At 28.8% G+C, this 19,909-nt stretch overlaps 1 protein-coding gene across 1 annotated transcript in view; it reads right to left on the bottom strand.

The window, feature by feature from the left end:
* LOC113370848 (regulating synaptic membrane exocytosis protein 2-like) overlaps positions 1-18,232 on the bottom strand; it is a 53,246-nt gene extending 35,014 nt beyond the window's left edge. The window contains exons 1-2 of the mRNA XM_026611530.1: positions 17,750-18,232; positions 12,494-12,728 (exon numbers count right to left, since the gene is read on the bottom strand). Coding sequence (XP_026467315.1) covers positions 12,494-12,728; positions 17,750-18,232 — 718 coding nt within the window. The remainder of the gene's footprint in view (positions 1-12,493; positions 12,729-17,749) is intronic.
* Positions 18,233-19,909: the final 1,677 nt, after the last annotated feature.

Genomic DNA, 19,909 nt, shown 5'->3' with positions numbered 1-19,909 from the left:
GATTCTAAAAATGTATTTTATTTAATTTTAGACGTCAACTGTAATCAATAGCTACCTACAAAATACGGAACGTGCATAGACATTAGAACTTCTAAGCGCAACTCCAAACTTTGGTGAGTGTTTTAATTCAACTGGTAGGCCTTAATATTTTAGTATGTTATTTTAGACTAAGAAATCTATTGTTTAAAATTTTTATTTTTCCGAACGAGAAGTTAAGAAATCCGAATGACTAATTTTATGTTTTCTCAGCGCTTCAAACTATTTTTTTAAATTTGCAGAAAAGAGTGAATTAAAGTACCTTTTTAATCACACGATCAATTTTCATTTTAATTTATGAATTTGCTTCTTGACTTATGTGAATTGGGTACATTTTGATGAATTTAATCTTGTCGTAAAAACATTTAAATGACAAGAAAGTTTAATAATTTATCGCAACCTAAGTCCAGATTTATGATTTAATGAAATAAGGCTTGAAAAATTAGATTTCTCAACAAACTACCATATTAGGAAGTACATCATACTTCAGGAATAATATAAATAGTATAAAATTCTGTAAAATATTCGTTTTAAATATACTAGGAGATAGTATTTGTACGTCATTTAGTTAACAATTGCTTATAAAAAAAAATTTTTCATTTTATGCTTGTACAAGCCTAGCTATATAAGTTTTTAATATTATTATGCTCCATTATATTTTTTCATGTAACAGACAAAACTATGGAAATATTTAAAAACTTTCGAAAAAATATTAGAAAACCATTAAATGGTATCAGAAATTACCATTATATTAATATGGTGGCAATTAAAAATTGTACATTTTTACTAACTTGTATGAATTACACACATCAATTCATATATCACGTAATTGTGAAATATATTATAATATAAAAATATAACAAGGATTATAATTTATTCTTAATATTCTTCTTTAGTAATAAATTTTTAAAATATTATAAATAGCTAAAATTAAAAAGTTCAAGGATCAACATTTGTATTATTGAATATCTATTTAAAAGTCTTATTAAATATAACAATTTTTAAAAATATTCTAAATTGTTATATTACACGCAAGAAATAATATCTTATGCCATGACATATTACCGTATGTGGTACGTTTTATATTACCAATAAGCCAAGACAGTTCAGAAAGGTCAAAAAATTTTCTATCCATGACATTTACAAGTCTAATACTAAGTGGGTGGATATTGCGTCAACCTAGTACAAGATATACACGAAGCGGTCCCTTGTAGAAAGGCAAAGATGTTTTGTTGTTCGTAAAGATTCATGAATGAAAGTACACCTGAATCTCATAACAATAAAAACGAAGTAGTCAATCGGATCTAATACAATTTTATTTCCATAATACCGTTGTCTGTGAGCTACTTATATACACACTATCGGAATAAGCTGAAATGTCTCGTTCATACATTTTCTATGGCCTGATTCTCTTGTTTGAACTTTTTAATATTGTAATAGTTTGATATAAGAAAGCTGAGTATAAAAATAATATGAAAGACATAAGAGAAAGGACATTGATGAATTTAGTATTTTTCATTATAAAATGATCATTGTTCGCCGAAGATTAAATTTGCATAAATATTTCTATTTTTTATTGAGATTATTTATAAAATAAAAATGTAATTTAATTCATGCACTTGATAAATTGAGTTAAACGTTATTGTCAGTAGAAATTGGAGGAATAATCGATACATTATTTGGTATTATTTGGACCAGAGCAAAAATTAAATATAATATTCAAAAAAATCATTTAGATATGAAATTGTCAGAAATCTGTGGCAAAACATGACTAAGTGTATTAACGAAATTCCTTTGAAGAAGACAATGCGTGTAGAATTCATGACAATTTTTTGAAAAGTGGGCTATTTTTAATTGGAAACATGTTTTTGATCTATATTTTGAAGTGAAAATTGATATCAATACTTCATAATCAGGGTTCGACCTCACGACCCTTTTCACACAAGGCAGTGCGCTTAACCGTTACACCTTGGAACATCCATATTCAATTTAATTTCATTTAATAAATAGTGCAATAAAAGTTTGCAAAGGGTTCATATGTATATATATATATATATATATATATATATATATTAATATATATATGTACATATACATATATGAACATCTATCTAACATATTTTATTATAATTTATGGTTTTTATAGCCATGACATATTTGGCATTTTTACCAGCAACAAACTACAGCCAAGGACAATCACACAAAAAATATTGCACATGAATAAAAGCACGTTCTTGCCAAAAACGTAGTTATCGTATATAGTATCTATAATATATATCTATATATGACTATATATAAATAATTATACAATACATATACCAATAATTTAAATCGCCTAATTATGAAACCAATTCTATTTCCTTACAATTCCAATTAAACCTATGAAGTGCAGTAAGCTCAATATAGATTCTAAAGCTATTTGAGTCCAATACTGATATAGAGGTCCTGACACAATAAGCTCACCGACGTTTTTAGCTAATATTTACTATTAATTTGCATAGAAATCCAAAATCAATGCAGACATTTGATAGTATATAATCGTAAGAGTGCATATAGAAGCATAGTTTAATGGTAATGATACATACTTTGGATACTAATTATATAGGTAAAAGATTTTTCTTTTATTCTGTCATGATAGATGGTTTTGATAGTTTAATGAAGTTTTGTAAATAGAAAATATGATATAGTATAAAATTTGATAATGATATTAAAAATATTTAAATTGGATGTTAATTATGAATTGCTTTTATATATAATTGGATTATTAAGAATTATATTTTTTTATAATAAAGTAGTTGGTCAAAAACCTCTCATCAAAAACTTTACTCTTCAATGCTTCGCCGGTATCACGTGTTCAAGAAGCAATATACACTCATAGAAGTGCACATATAACATTTATATGAGATTTGACGTTAAGTGGCTCTAAAACAATATCACAATTGCTTCGAAACATTGCTTAATCCGACACGCGGTTTATAGTTTATATGCAATAATCGTATTAGATCCCTCCCAGCTTGGGATAAGGAGAAATATGGAAACGCGTCGGAATTCGGTGTTTTAGTCTCTGCTTCGGACACCAGGAAGAACACATAAATCCATTCATTTGCGACAGGATAGAGCATGAGATGCCTCTATGGACATGGCTTGCGAATAGAAAGGTCTCTAGTACTAGTAACAAGAGTAAAAGATAATTTTTAGTGTTTGATTTAAGTTATTGGATTCTAATTCAAAACTTAATTAGCGACTTTTTGTCTGTTGCCACGTCTGAAAATATTTTTAGTACGTCGTCTAAAGTAAGTAATTGTAAAAGTAATCTCTGATTTGTCCAGTAAAACTTGCTGAATAAGAAAAGTTTCTTATAATAGAGATCAATCATATAGCAAGAATATGTGTAAATGATCTCATTCAAACCGTTAAGAATTTGATAGTTTTTATTTTGTGTTACGTATTTTCATGTTATAAATTATATTATGTTATGTATTGTTAATATATAATATAATAGTATATTTGTATTATTATTACATGTATTATTAAAATTGTATTTTTAAGACCTCCTGGAGCTACTCTGTGGGCTATATGATAAATAAATAAATAAATAAATGAATAGTTGTAACTAGTAAACTCAATCAATAAGGATTGACATTTAGCAATTTAAGTAAAATTGTTTAACTGTTTATTTCCACACAATAGGTTATATTTCACTAATAGATAATCAATGCCAATTTCATGTATTTCAAACATACTAATCGGTAAATACATAAATTAAATTAATTTGTTTAACACATTATATTTTATCTATTTCGGTTCTAAAAATGTAATTTATTAATGTATGAAAGTCATCTGTAATCAGTAGCTACTTACGGAAAACAGAACATATATAGATGTTCGGCATAGATTCTGATTAGAATAGGTTAAGCGCGAAATTCTAAACGTTGATGATTTTTTGCAATTCAACTGCTTATATTAGGCCTAATATATTTTTGTATGATATTTCAGACTACGAAATACATTGTCAAACAAAAATTGATCAAAATCGCAAACATTTTTTTTTCAATGTTTAATTACAAAGAAACGGCCCGGCTGATCTTCACCAAAAACTAATCAACGCGATTCCCAACCAATATCTTTCGAATAGCTTTAAAATTTTAAAGATCAGTTCAAAACTGAGATGGGAAACCTTGACAAAACGTCGACGATAGGTCGAAGTCGGCTCACATAAACATACATGGGTATACTTTTTCCAAATTTGGTCTTATTTGATTTAGAATGGCTTAAAACGTCGAGAAAACGTAAAATTAGCGAATCGAATTTTTACGCAAAGTTAGAAACATTTTCTTCAGAAAGGTAATTAAATGTTCTTTTGATGTATAGAATAACATTTAAATATACATTGTTGATAAACTAAATAAGTTTGTTTGAGAATATCTCTCCACACTGTACTTTCATGATCTAGTTGCAGTTGAACCCATTACACATTACAAAATGAAGTAATATTATGTAATAGGGTACACTGGGTACGTTTGTGCCAGGGCACGGTAGTCACAGTCGTCATAACAGCTAAACTATACTGATTTTGAGAAAGAGTCCAAGTCGAGAAAGATGTAGTATGTTTGTTTGAACAAGTTTGCATTATTGTTTTCAGTCGACGACCTATATTAACATAATCTGTAGACTGCATTGCTTTTAAAAAGTTAAAAGTAAGCTTTTCCGTTCAATTTCTGACAATAAAGTCGATTTTGACAATGAAAGATATCTTGGTGTTTTTTAATCTATTTTTATGTCTGTCACAATCGTCCTTAGGGGTGTAGACGGTTGTGACACTAGCCCTTTTCTTGTATAATTATATTTTTTGACTATCGTATTTAAGAACAGTATTTCAGTATTTTCATATAAACAAATGTTCAAATTACTTAAATTCGTCAAACATACATTTGCAGACATTCCAGAGTGTGAAGATGACTACATATGTGTTCAAGCCAGGTTATTTTGAATGTCCGGTACTAGGTGCCACTTTTTTAATTCATATTTTGTGTTACCAATGTTTGATTGATAGTATTAATTATTTTTTTAGCAAAGATTGCGTTTTTGTAAATTTGGTTCGATTCCTAACATTATTATCTAACATAAGTTATAATTTAATAAACATTTCGTAAGACATATTTTGATTTATTTATAAATAACTTATTTGACTTATAACATAGTTGACTTATATTTCTCCCAGCTAACTGGTAAATTAACAAATTAATTATTGCTGATAAAAAAGTGGCACAACGGTACCCAGACTCTCCTACGCATGAAAAATAAATAAGTAGTATGTAAAAAAGTAAAAATGTGTATGTGAGAAAAATAAAAAAATAAAAGCAAATGAATAAAAAATTTAAATCGCGGATTTATCAGGTATACTTATATTATTATTCCTTAAAACAATTTCCCTCCTATGTGCTAAATAATTATAAGCTGTGAACTGTGAATTTATCACCTGATCTCCGTCTACAAACTAGAGGAGCTAGTTCAGACACGGTTTGCGGATTGAGAGGTAGTAGTTAAGGGCGTTGTTCCCGGAGTTGGCGGAAATCGTCGCGCGGAACACACAGGATATAGCGATTCACAGTCTCTTGTCACGCGCCGACTGCTGACTAACTCTCGCAGTGCGCCGGCAAGAACGGTCACAAAAAAGCGGACGGACGTTGCACATCGAAATGACATAGTAATGCAATAAGGTAACCGAGAAATGATGGAAAAAATATTGAGTGGTCAAGAACAGGACAGTTTTAGATCGAATCTGTAAATGGAATAATGGTAGTAATAAAATTATTTTAAATGCCTATATAATTCTTTTTGTATAAGTTCTTCCAATAAGGTAAAAATATATAAAAGTATGGATAAAACGTTTTTTCAATAAGTTAAATGGATGACATAATAATGCCATAAGTAAATCAGAAAATGGTAAAAAAAATGCAGAGTAGTTATGTACATCAGGGTCCAGTTTCAGAACAAAACTGTTAATGGAATAATGGTTGTAATAAGATTATTATAATATACCTATAAATCGTTTTCTAAATGAGTTTTTTCAATAAAGAAAGAAAAGAATGAATATAAAGTGCTTCTAATAAGTTAAATGGATAACATAATAATGCAATAAGTAAAGTAGAAAATAGTGAAAAAATTCAAAGCAGTTAAGTACAAGGTCGAGATTCAGAACAAAACTGTTGGAATAATGGTTGTAGTAAGATTATTTGAATATCTATACTTATAGATCGTTGAAATGAATTTTTGAAATGAATATATAAACCGTTCACTCAATAAGCAAAATGCAAACATAGTAATGCAATAAAGTGACCAGAAAAAGATGAATGAAATATTTTTCTGTTTTAGAAGAAAACTATAAATGAAATAATTGTTGCAATAAGATTACTTTGAGCTTTCTATAGATCGTTTTCTAAATGAGTTCTTCCAATACAATGAATAGAAGGAGAGATAAAAAGTTTTTCGAAAAAGATAAATATTAGTATGAATAACGGGAGAAAATAAATAGATAGATGTTGAATATATAGAAAAATAATTAGATAAATGGATGGATAAAATGCAAAGAGATAAATAGATTAAAATATGTCGATATGCCTCAAATCTCAAAATTCTTACTGCAAGGTTAAAAACTAATTCTACGTAAATATTTTATTGTTCATTATTTATTTATATTTTATTAAGTTCTAATGTTGCAATATTAAAATTTTAACAAACATCAGAAAAAGCTTATTAAAGCTATTAATTTTTGTACTTTTTTTCAACGATTTAGAAGTTTATGAATAGGTTATCAAAAACGATATAACAAAATTATTCTGATGAATTATTTCTTGACATTTTTCTTAAACAGATCTATGGATGAAAGATAAATGGATGTAAATAAACAGATAAATAGTTAAATAAATTAATGAAAAATTGAATGGATATATTGAGAGATTGATCGACACGTGTCTAGTCTCAAAATTTCTTATTGCAAGTACGAATAGTAATACTGGCTATTATGTTTCTCATGATTTATTTAAATTAAGTAGTAATATTATAAAACCAAAAAAATATAATACAAAATAAATTTATGTATCAAACACTTTAAATTTGAATATGCAGTGATATTATATTATACTAGCAAAAAATAGTAATAACGTTATGAAAGTATATCAACAAGTTATCAAAAATAAGCTGACGGAATCATTAAAACTAACAATTTTAGTAGGATAAATGATTTATATAACTCGCATTAAACACTTCCTTGACAACTCTATTCTTTTTCTCATAATAGATGTCTAATGTGATTAAGGTACGACGTTTGTTAACACAACACATAGTTAAGCCGCTAGTATGACGTGGAGTTAAATCTAATCCTATAGAGAAGATAGTGGATTACATTGTAAATGACGTTGGTCCTACAGTACATAGCAAAAAGTTAATTGTAAGTAAAAACATTAACAATTACGATTCAATAATATAATGTTATTATATATGAGTAATTTTTGCAAAATTTTATTGATTAATAAAATGATAATCGAATCATTTCATTAATCAATTACTAGTATTAAATATGGGTTTGAGGTAGGTAGGTGAAAATTTGGTTTTGAGTTTTTCGCATAAATATATGTATTCCAACATAGACATAAAACTCTGTTTGAAACAATAACAACGCATTACAGCATAAAATGGATTTCTAAGATTAAATCTTTCACCACTGATTCAAATAGTGCTACTTTTGATCGCAGTAGCATATTTTGATACGATTTTCCAAAGTTTATTTTTTATTAATAGAAGATCATAAAATCCGCTAATTATCTACATATATATAAAAATAAGTCGGGTCTTCTTTCCTGACGATATAATTCCAGAACGCACGAACCGATTTCGACAATTTTGCATTTGTTCGAAAGCTCTCAGGCTCCGCAAGGTTTATAGCTAAGAAAATTAGTGGTGTATCCACTAATTGCTGGAACTTCACGCACCGTAATTAAAAATTCGAGTAATGACATTATTGAGAATTATCAAAATTATGCTTGGTTAAGTCAACGAGCAATTCTTGCCGCAAAGAATAATGATGTACACGCAATGAATTTCACCATTCAATCAAAAATTGCTAGCGATTTGGTGACATATCAATGATTCCGACTGGTCTTCCGTTTGACTTCAAACGATTGCAATTTCCAGTTCGCCTTGCGTTCGCAACAACAAGTCGCAAGGCCAATCGCTTAGTGTTTGCGGGATGAATTTCAAATAGATTATTTAGAAAATCATTGTTTTTCACATGAGCAGTTATACGATGCCTGTTCACGAGTTGGAAAACCATCCGCTTTGTTTGTGTTAACGTCAGACCAAAAAACAAAAAATGTGGTTTACCAAAGAGCACTTCAATGAAACGGATAATTTGCGGATTCACTTTCATTTACTTAGAGAAGTTCAACTAAAAAATACTTCATTTTTGTAATCGAAATAAACTCATTACTGTTGTGTAATAAAATAAAAATTTTCCTTTTCAAATATAAAACAAACAGAAATTTCTTCATCTTTCTCACGAGACCACCGAGGCGAAACGGAGTTTGTCGGGTTTGCTAGTAAGAATATAAATCTATGTATGGATGAATTTGAAAAAATATAATAATGAGTAGATTAATTCATATGTCTCCTTATTCCCGAAATCGACCCTGTGCGTCTGCCCTCGAGCTAGGTTCGTTCGTCGGCGACTCGCGGACTATTTGGCTCGCAGCCAGGCCGCGTCACGTGAATACGAATCAGTGCTGGAATCCCTCACTTCGCCTATATTATATATACTCGTACACAATGCGACCGACCCCTTGGAGCGTCGCCGTCGCACTAGGAATATGATGATGCTTTTCGCATGGCCCATCTTTCAGCACAGCTTTGACTTGTTAGGAAACGAGCTAGTGAAACGATAACCGAATCGAATTAATCATAAAACCGAATTACTTTATAGCAATATTTTTTTATTTATTTATCTATACACCCACAGAGTAAAAGTCCAGAATATAATTAAATGATATGTTGAAATCCGTTTTGATATAAAATTGTTTAAATGCATATTTATGGCAAATTAAAATAGTTTCAAATATTGTTTATTAAACTGAAGTGGAGGCGGGGTTTGACAAAAAATCACAAAATATCACGTGTGGGAGGGCAAGGTATAGTAAGATATCAAGTGTATTTATTTTTTGACTTATTTTTTTTTAAATTCAAACATTTTCAAAAAAAAAATTCAAAAATTTTACAGTTTTATCGCGTAGCTAAAAATATACGTGATGTTTGGTGGGGGAAGGGGGTAATTTTGAATATCACCATGTATCACCAAGAGGGATAGGGGGTCCAAAAATCTTTAAAAACTTGCTCACGTGATTATTGGACGCCCCCCCCCAGTGATAAAATGACAATTGCATTTATCTAAAAATTCAAAAATTCAAAAATTTTACAGTTTTATCACGTAACTAAAAATACACGTAATGTTTGGTTTGGGAGGGGGGTTATTTTGAATATCACCATGTATTCCCAAGGGAAAAGGAGGGTCCAAAAATCCTTAAAACCTGGCTCACGTGATTAATGGACACCCCCCCAGTGATAAAATAATAATTGCATTTATCTGATATTTAAATATATAAGCACTAAAAATTTCAAAAATTGCTAATTATACATAATATTAAAGCAAATTATGTTTTTAGTTGTATGTATAGAGGGTGTCACAGAACTCAACATCAAGCTGAAATGGGATGGGATAGTACTGAAAAAATTCGAAACAAAATTTTTCTTACGTAGTTGAAAAATGATGAGCTTTTAAGTAAACCTAGAGCTCTGATAAAAAAGTGACAATTTTTTGGTAATTGTGGTTAATTATCATTAATTTTGTTCGTTTATACCTTAGATCCGTGTTCGTAAATAAAATTTTGAGAACCTCAGACATAAATAATGACACAATTGACGCAACTTTTCTGGAGTTATAACTTTTTATTGAACTAAGAATTCGAGAATTTCAAAATTGGTCCTAACATTTAAGAGGCACTACTTTAAAAAAAATGCACCGACGTGCATTGTAAAGTTTCATCAAAAGTTGGCGCAGTTAATCAACATTGCATAATGGTAAAATACGTACTTTTTAATTTTATAATAAAAAATCAAGTAAAAACATTTAAAACCTAAATATAACACGATATCATCCAACGAATTTGGCATACAGACAAATATGATTAAATAAATAGTCATCATAATGAATTTGCTTTCAAATTTCTTCAATACCATTATACCTATTAAAAAACATTACATGCCAATTGATAGTAAAGCAAAAATCACATGTTTTTATATTTTTCATAGAATAGGCTATTGAAATAGCCGTTTCAATTTTTTATTTTATCTATATCGTACGAAATTCCAAGAATAGTAACGCAAATAATCAAAACAATGTGTTAATGAAATATAGTAAAAGTTAGTCCGGACCCCACTAGTCCCCGGCATCGTTTCGGTGATTTTTGGTTTTTGAGAAAACCGCCGCGTCTTTTAAAGACTGTTTTCATTTTGCACTTTGCACTGTTTTTTTAGTTTAATTCTAAACTTAATTGTTTTTATAATTACCGGCCAAAAGTTCGGATCTTTCGATAGTCCGGCACCTAAGACGAGCGTTCTAGACTTCAATTTGAAAAACTAATACGCTTTTTTAGTAAAACAGGAAATAAATCTTCGATAAACGGTTTAAAAATATATATTAAACATTTTATATTTTAATTCATGATAAAATTATGAATAATATGTGTAAAAACACAGCATTTTTTGCGAGAATATATTGTATGTATGTTTTGCCGCGAATTCAAGTTTGATGAACCTGAATAAAAAGTATCCCGACGTTTGTCTATGATGAAGTATGTATTTCGCATTCTCTTCTTTCTCCTTTGACTTATACCCCTACGCGAATGGGGGGTCTGGTCCCTCTTCTCTTCGAGAGAATGCGAGGTGCATCAGACAATGTAAATTGGCCCTATTATATGTAAGTCGTTAGACGGTGGATTTCTATGAGCTATATTTGTCTAAACGTATGTGAAACTAAGTGATTTGCATACGTAAGTAAGAGAGTTGGATAGAGTTTCGCTTTTGACGGTATTGAATATGACAGAAATCTCATTTACTTCATTATTTGTCTTAACCAGTGGTGAAACGCATCACGAAAAATTTACATAGACTGGAAACATGAATATTTGATTAGGACACATAGAAATGAATTCTGTAGAACATACAAGGTCACATATTTGTATTGCTAATATATGACTAATATATTACTAATATTCATAGTATTATATCAAATGCATTTTTATTTATGATACTACTGTGATGCCGATCTTTATACTCATATATTAGTACCAATTATCAAATTCATAATTTCCACTCAAAATACAGCAGTAATAAACAAGATTAGTAGTAATACGTACAAAGTGTAGTTAATAAAGCTATTTGATATGCTTACTATTGCCAAAAATTTAAATTAATTGCAAGTGTAATAATATTTTTAGTTCGTAGATAAGATATTCTAAACTTCCGATTTTGATCCCACATTTGCCAAGTTTGATATCAAGCAGTATGATACCAAATTTTGACTTGAGGTTATAGATCTCGAATAAAAGCTCATGTAAAAATCGACTTTCGTGGGCATTGCTGCAACACGTACAAACTAACACTTGGATACACATATTTAGTTCATGATGGGAAATGGAAAATTCATGTTTAGATTTTATCTGTTAAACTATGAATTTATTTGCTTTTAAAATTTTGGATTCCGGTCAATGTTAACCATTTGTGTGATAGCCAAATAAATTTTTAATCTTTTACCGATGCCAAAAATAAAATGACCATGAACGAAATAAATGCTGAATATATTAGGGATATCGAATGCATTTAGAAAATTTACGTGCATGTTTTTTTAAAAACTTCATTTCACATGATTAACAAAATAGAAATTCACTATATAGTAGCTGTTTTTATATAAAGAATTTTTTTAAATAATCACTATTTTGTTTAAAAGCTACATTTTTAATTAATTTCAATATATTAAGAGTTGATTATATAAATTATTTATATATGAAAATTTTCACATTATATTAAGATAGGCTGTCTTAAAATCATAAAAAACAGCTCATAGTCTGGAATAATTAATTTATATTAAAAAAATATTAAATGTAATAGTTTAATTTAATTGCTGGGTTATTTTATATCTATGTCATAATGATTATTGAATGAATTTCAATAAATACAAATATATATTTTGTATTTTTAATTCCGAACATTCTAAAGGGCAAAATGACATAAAAACTTCGATGGACCAACAAAATTTCAGATTAAGATAAGGTGACAAATTTTATCAGTATATCAAAAAATGTGACAATATAATCTAAACTGAACCAATAATAATCAAAAATATTCCTACCTGGTCTAAGTTGTCCATCGATATCTGCAATGGATCCCTTTTTGACTTTCTCGATAATAGCTCCTCGTGAACCGTTTTCTAACAATCTACCTCCAACAACTTTGAGACCCAAAATAGCTGCATTTAACGAAGGATTTAATCCACCACTTCCTTGGTCTAACATTATGTTCTTCCTAAGCACCATGTGGCCTACCATCCGGGTACCATCTGCAGACACTTGCCACGACAAGGAGTTCTGGACAAGGTGGCGGGGGAAAAAATATTTGGATTAGTTGATGATAAAAAATAAATTTATAAAAGAACGATTGGATTTGAATATTTAATTTAATTAAGTAAAGCTATTATACTGTCGGTTCTATTCTGTCCACAAACGAATAAAATTTAGATTTTTATTTAGACCTATTTGCTATCATTTCTAAAAATTTACATATACATTTTATAGCATTTGGAGCTAAATTAAACAAACAGACGTTGTTAAAAATACATGAATTTATTATGGATATTTCAGAGTTATTTTAAAATGAATAAAAAATGATTTTGACTAATGAATCTAAGATTGATATTGAATTAATCTAATTAAATCTGCATAAAATTTATCTGAAGTACTAACAATTTAGCATGTTCTAATTACTAATTGATCAGCACTGAATTGTAATTATTTTTCAAATTAGCAAAAAGATAAAAAAAATTAGATTAAAAAAAAATTTAAAAATCTATAAAAAATCTACTTTTACTATGAAAAAATTGTAAAAAAATTAAACTAGTCATTTTTATTATTAATCTATCTTATATATATATATATATATATATATATATATATATATATTGCATAGAAATTAAGGGTTTATAAAAAACTGTTCTAGCCTATTTACAATACATTTCACCTGAATAGCATACTATAACGATTCACATAAAAAACATGCACTAGAGCTCATGCTGATAAATAATAATTTACATATGCATATGTATATTTTTATATATGGTTGGAAAATTTCCCATACGATTTATGAATTATTGTACTTTTTATGTCTTATAAATCTGTATCAATCGTATAAAATTATCTACAAAGTAAATTTGAAAGGATCTTTCAAGCGTAGGAATATTTTCATGTGTTTCACTCAAATAGGTATTATGAAGCACCTTGCAAATGACCTTTCCAGATTGTTTTTATGAATCTGTTGCTTATATATTATTTCTTCTGCTACATATAACATAACGTAAACATGATTTTAATAATTGGGTTTTTTGAATATAAGGTCAAAGATCACGTCTTTTGAAATATGCCTTAATAATAATCAAATTAGACGGCGAGATAATTGTCAGAAATTAGGTAGAAGATTTAATAAATTATTATGGAAGGAAATATTTTTTATTGAGTAACGAGGTATAACGTGTTTCTACCCGGTCGATTGATTGCTTTTTACATCAACTCTTTATGATAAAAATAATTTAGATAAAAAATTTATTACACGCATAGGTGAACGAGATTGCATACCCTGAACAGAAGTGCCCTACTTTAATAGCTTCGATGGAAGAAATATAACTTTGTAACACCTTTTGCAAATATTACTATTTTAACATCTATTTTAGAAAAAATTATAAAAAAGTTTTAAAATATTTTGTAAAATTAACCCACATTAACCTGATGTACTATTTATTAATTGCCAATTGGAGCGAAATGATAACTCATTGAAGCGCATAATTATCTTTACAACTTTCGAACCATATTTCTTATATGAATAAATCGTTGAACATATTTAAACAAATTTAAATATTTCATAACATGTTGCAAAGTGGACTGAGTACGTCTCTCACAGTTTTTTTCTGATCAGAAATAATTTTGTTAATTTGCCAGATCTCAGAGAGAAAAGTGGATTGAATGGTAATTTAAGTGAAATGGTATAAATATTGAAATACTGTCTTTAAATACGATGGATTGGTCATAAAATATTCTATGATCATAATGCTCCACAAAAATATAGCAAAAATTTAAAAATTAACCTGAGAAATATTTTTTATTAACCCTTATATTTTATAATCTTCTAATTTATACACGCTAAAATTAGTGGATTTATAATTTTTATATCATTTGGAATTAAAAATTTATCATATCATAGGAAAGACAAACTTGCTCAAAAATTAGTCTGAACTTGCTAGGATAATCAAATGTAAATATTACGCATAGAAAAAGTTTTCAAACTCTGTTTTCATAACGTAACATGTATATTTCAATATTACGCGATTAGAAAATCGTTTTACACGTCCTTACGATATCAGAATATATATAATATAATGCAGTCCCACATTATATATCCATAAAAAATGAAGTAACTGATATCATATCAAAAAATGTACTTGGATGATCCAGAAAAAAGAAAAATATAAGTTGTATAGAATATACAAAAAAGAAATCAAATGTTTGCCAAATTATATGCCAAAAGGATATAGCCAAAATTGACGCAAATAATTGTTAAAATAATGTATATTTTGATTGGCAATAATTATATGCAAAAAAAAAAATTATTGTCATCTCGATTACGATCCATTGAAAATTTCTATGCGATTCTAATTCTGTAAAATGTGTATTTGTTTTATAACTATCATAAAATTTCTTTATATACGTAGAAACTATCCATTAAATTAATTATTAACAATTATTTCTCATATTCAAAAGATTTTTTCACGAACCCTTCCAAGAACCCTTAAGTAGATTTTTGACCCTGATGATCAAATTTTTTAATGATATTTTTCGATATTATTTTTCAATGAATATATAAACGTCCAGAATTGCATTTAATACGAGATTAATAAATCCATCACCCTGAATAATAAATGTATGCATTTTATTCTAAAATGCTTACCTGGTGAATTTTCAATGGACGATTGATGGATCCAAAGCCATACCAATACAGTTTTCCATGCTAGGCGAGAAGGAACAAATATACAGCATATTCACAAGCACTAACATAGAAATTACTTAATTTTTTAGTAACCATAAAAATCAAGCATGCACAATTATAATATCCTGTACTAAGCTAGTTTGTCCATAATACCCATTCCATGCCCATTACATTAAATTTATTGAAAACAATTGCATTAAGAAGGAATAAAATAAATTATTGATCAATTAGGAAATAAAATTGACGCAAAACGGGTTATAAAATTTGAAAAAAGAAACTTTTAATTTATGGATATTTCAAAAATTAGGATTTTAATGCAACTAATTTCAATTTTACAGACTTGTTCGAAACCAGTAACTCTCGCCCCATGCCTAACATAAGTCTAAGATGATAACATTTGAAAGTATCGTAAAAAGATAGTAGGTATGTAAGGTATTTTATAGTAGTCTTCAAAAGATTATATTCAGTTGTGAAATATATAAGCAAAATTCAAAGTTTTATTCATAAAATATAAGAAAAGTTGGTTAAAAACTTAAATTTAATTCTACCTAAAAATTGCTTAAAAACTATTTTATATAAAATTAATATCAAATGCTGAAAATTACTTCTGAAGACTACTTATATAAAGTCTAATGTATGTGTATGATAAACTCATATAAAAACTAAAAATTTGAATGTTTAAAAAATATTTCAGAAAACGTACTAAAAAAGATGATGTATAATGAATATAATGTGAGCATTTTTATAAAAAATGTTTTATCAATATTAAGAACTAATTCTAAGATGTTACGTTTTATGTGATTGCATTATCTTGAACAAAATATTTGTTCATTTGGCTAAATAATTTATTTAGCATATAATAAGCAATGGTAAGATGTTTATATGTTTATACTAAATACTTAGTATAAAAAAATTGTTAGTTAATATTGTATATAACTAAACTAAAAATTGAATTAAACTGAGTCGTATGTACAGTAATTGGTCTTTTACTTGTATGTTATATCTACAGCAGTTTTCTTGTACCTATTTTTTAATATAATATTTAAAGTAAAAGAACGGTAAAACGTGAATTTCAAAATCATCTTTAATTAATTATATATATATATATATATACATATATATAAGGTGTCCAACGTGTCAACGTCAAGCTGAAACAGTGATAGTATCGATAACTATTATGAAAGAAATCAGAATAAAAACATTATCTAATGTAGTTTAAAAAATTATGAGCTTTTAAGTGCAACCTAGAGCTTTGGTGAAAATGTGACCATTTAATGGTAAATGTAATTCGTCAAATTTGCGAGACCCTACTTTGGAAAAAAATGAACTAAAACAAGTAGGCAAGTTTCATCAAAAGTAGGCGCTTTAGTAAGTGTTGTAAACTAGTAAAATACTAGATGATAGATTTATAATAAAAAGAATCGAGTAAAAATATAATAACATCTGACGGTGGCCTAGAAATATTATTTACGATTACGGATCTAAAGCTTAACCCCTTAACTTACAATTTAGATTCGAAAATATCGGCCCAAAGTTGTTCAAGCTGGCGCGGCGTTGTGACTATTTTCCCTCATAGTGTACGGTTTATCACAAAAACAAAAATAATTTTGTGTTTTACAGTTTCGTATGAATAAATATTTTATAATACTTGCGTTTACCATACTGGGCCATGCTCGAAATGCGTAATATTTGCTTCTGGCCCGTAAATCGTACGCGGGCTATGCCCGTAATATACATTTTTGGCCTAGCAATCGCTAGCGGGCTCTGCTCGTCATTTTAAGTTAAGGGGTTAAAAGTATAAAATTAACCGCAATAAACAAAAAATGGTCTCATTTTTATCAAAGCTCTAGGTTCCGCCTAAAACTCATAACTTTCATATTATGTGAGGTCATTGTTTTTTCAAATTCTTTTGGTGAGAGTTATAATCAATACTATCCTCCAATTTCGGCTTTATGTCCAAAGTTTATGGACACCCTGTATATAAAAATGTTTATATTGTAACGACAATTGGTATTATCGTCAAAGGGTTGCACAACCCTCAGTGCAAATGGACTCCCCCATCTATTTCTACTAGGGTTATAGTTAACAATATAATTTTGTAGTGAAATTTCAGGTATGAGAAATCTCGAATAAATTTGGTATTAATTCGAGCATATAGTCCATGACTAAAATATCATTGTAAGTTCAAAATTTATTCATAAAAAACAGAAAGATCTAAAAGTTATCTCGTGAAACAATACGACTAGTTTTACCGTTCTAGTACTTCAATCCACAAATATAACAATTACCAATTACACTTATCGTTATGATCAAAACAATCGCCTTATGATCTGCCTTGCAAACCATCAGTAATCACCTTTGGTCCATCTCCTCTGTTCGAGTCCTCGCTGGAAGTAAAGGTGCTACTGGTGTCGATGCCTGAATCCTTCGTCGCAGAGTCCTGCGATCCTTGGCGATCGCTGTCCCACCGCATGGGCGGACCGCCGCAACCGCCGCCCGTCTGCCAATCGCCGTAATCGTGATGTCCATCGAACCTTACCGTCTTTTTTCTGCGTTCGGTGAACTTTCGAGCGTCGGCATCAGAATCGCGATCGGCGTCCCGTCGACGCCGTCCAGACGGTTGCCGATCGTGATCAGTTCGCGGCAGACGGGCGGCGGCTGAAGCGGCAGCAGCTGCTGCAGCAGCAGCCTCTGCGCGCGCCCTTTGCGACAGCAGACGCGCAGACTCTTCGTCCTCGACTCCGGAGACGTGGTAGTCGTCGTGCAGCCGAGACGAGTGTTGCAAGAGGCTCTCTATATGGGGCAGACGCGACAATAGACAATGTATACCGGCGGTCATGGCAGAGTTAAATTCAGGAAGGTTCTTAATCAAATTATAGCTTACTAGGTAATAATTTAATAAAAAAAATATGTGTTTGAATAAATCATACGAAAACTATCTAAAAATTTATACTTATACTCGAAAAATGAATACTTTTCCATCAATAGGAATGAATATATTCAGTCAACATTCAATTAAAAATATTATAAAAAATCTTATTCCAAAACGTTTATTCACATATCTACTCCGTTGAAATAAAATATTAAATTAAAAATTCTTTACATCTCAATTGTTTTTGAACAAAATGTGTACTGGTATACACTACAATTAATGAAGTATATCATTTGATTAAGGGGTTCTATTCTGGTCATAAATTTTATGCAATTTTTGAAAGGTCGCAAAAAGACAGACAATACTTTCACTATATTTGTTTCCACAAGTATTAATGAACAATATTAGAATATATAACAAAGTTGAATTGGTCATAAAGTTTTAATTCTAGAAGGAGATAAAGTGGAGGGTATCAAAAATTTGGCTCTTAACCATTCCCATGATCATAGTACTTCAAATAACATGAAGAAAGCAATATTTATATATGTATCATTAATCTGGAAGAGCTATCGTACGAATTGCAAACAAGTTAAAAAATGGTTCTTGAACAAAATAGCGACTGACTGAAATACATATATATAATTTTGATATTCTCGATTTTTTAAAACTAGTAAAAATCGGAATTTTGGGATGAACCGATAAGTTCATTCGGTATGATAGTTTCTTACTGAAGAAAAGTCTATGAGAAAGACCCTGTAAAATTTGTTTTTAAATAAATCGGTTCAGTAAAAATTTAGAAACCGTGGATATCGCATCGAAAAAAACATTTTCGTAAAAAACGCATTTTAACTTTCACTGAGGTAGAAAACAGAGGAGGATTATCGTGTTCAAGAAGATATCTCTTGAAGATAGTTCTTGAATAATTGAGCTTTGAAAATATACAAAAAAGTCAAATCGTTTATTATAAAATTATAGACCAAAATACTTCTTTAAATAATACTACCGAAAGCTTATCCACTGTTTAGGGTTTTTCGCAAATAAAATGATGTATTCGACTTATAGTATTTAAAATTTGATTTTAAAATGTAGTCTAGTAATACTATTTGCTTAGAAATAAAAGAATGTAAAACAAACCCAGAAATTGTATTTTCATTCCACATTGTGAATAAACGTTAAAGAATAAAATATTAGAATAATCTATTATGTATAACTAAATTTTTAACTGTAATATTTTTTCAGAATCTATTCTATGATAAAATAAACGGTTGCTTCTTGTGATTTATACTCTAATAAAACAACTTTTTAAATAAAATTGGTAATAACAAAAAGTAAATAATATCAATAAAAGAAAAGATTATTCAATTATGTATTTGGTACATAATAGATTGTAATACTCTAATATTAATTTTGTTTATATATATATATATATATATATATATAATATATATATATATATATGTATATATATATGTATATATATATATATATATATATATATATAGATTGTTTCTTTTCCGAACAGTAAATCCAATAATAAAAAACAATTTGTTTTTTGAAGATGTTTAATACGACGTTTCGGAACTAGGTACGTTCCATCATCAGGTTTATTCTGTCAAATACACCTTTGAACCCAATATTTTATAT

Source organism: Ctenocephalides felis, unplaced genomic scaffold (genome assembly GCF_003426905.1).
Source record: "Ctenocephalides felis isolate EL2017-DRISC unplaced genomic scaffold, ASM342690v1 CF-g0.4_SCAFFOLD_01492, whole genome shotgun sequence".
NCBI classification, from domain to species: domain Eukaryota; kingdom Metazoa; phylum Arthropoda; class Insecta; order Siphonaptera; family Pulicidae; genus Ctenocephalides; species Ctenocephalides felis.
Note: the sequence above shows the minus strand (reverse complement) of the source record. Positions and strands in the feature narration are given on the sequence as shown.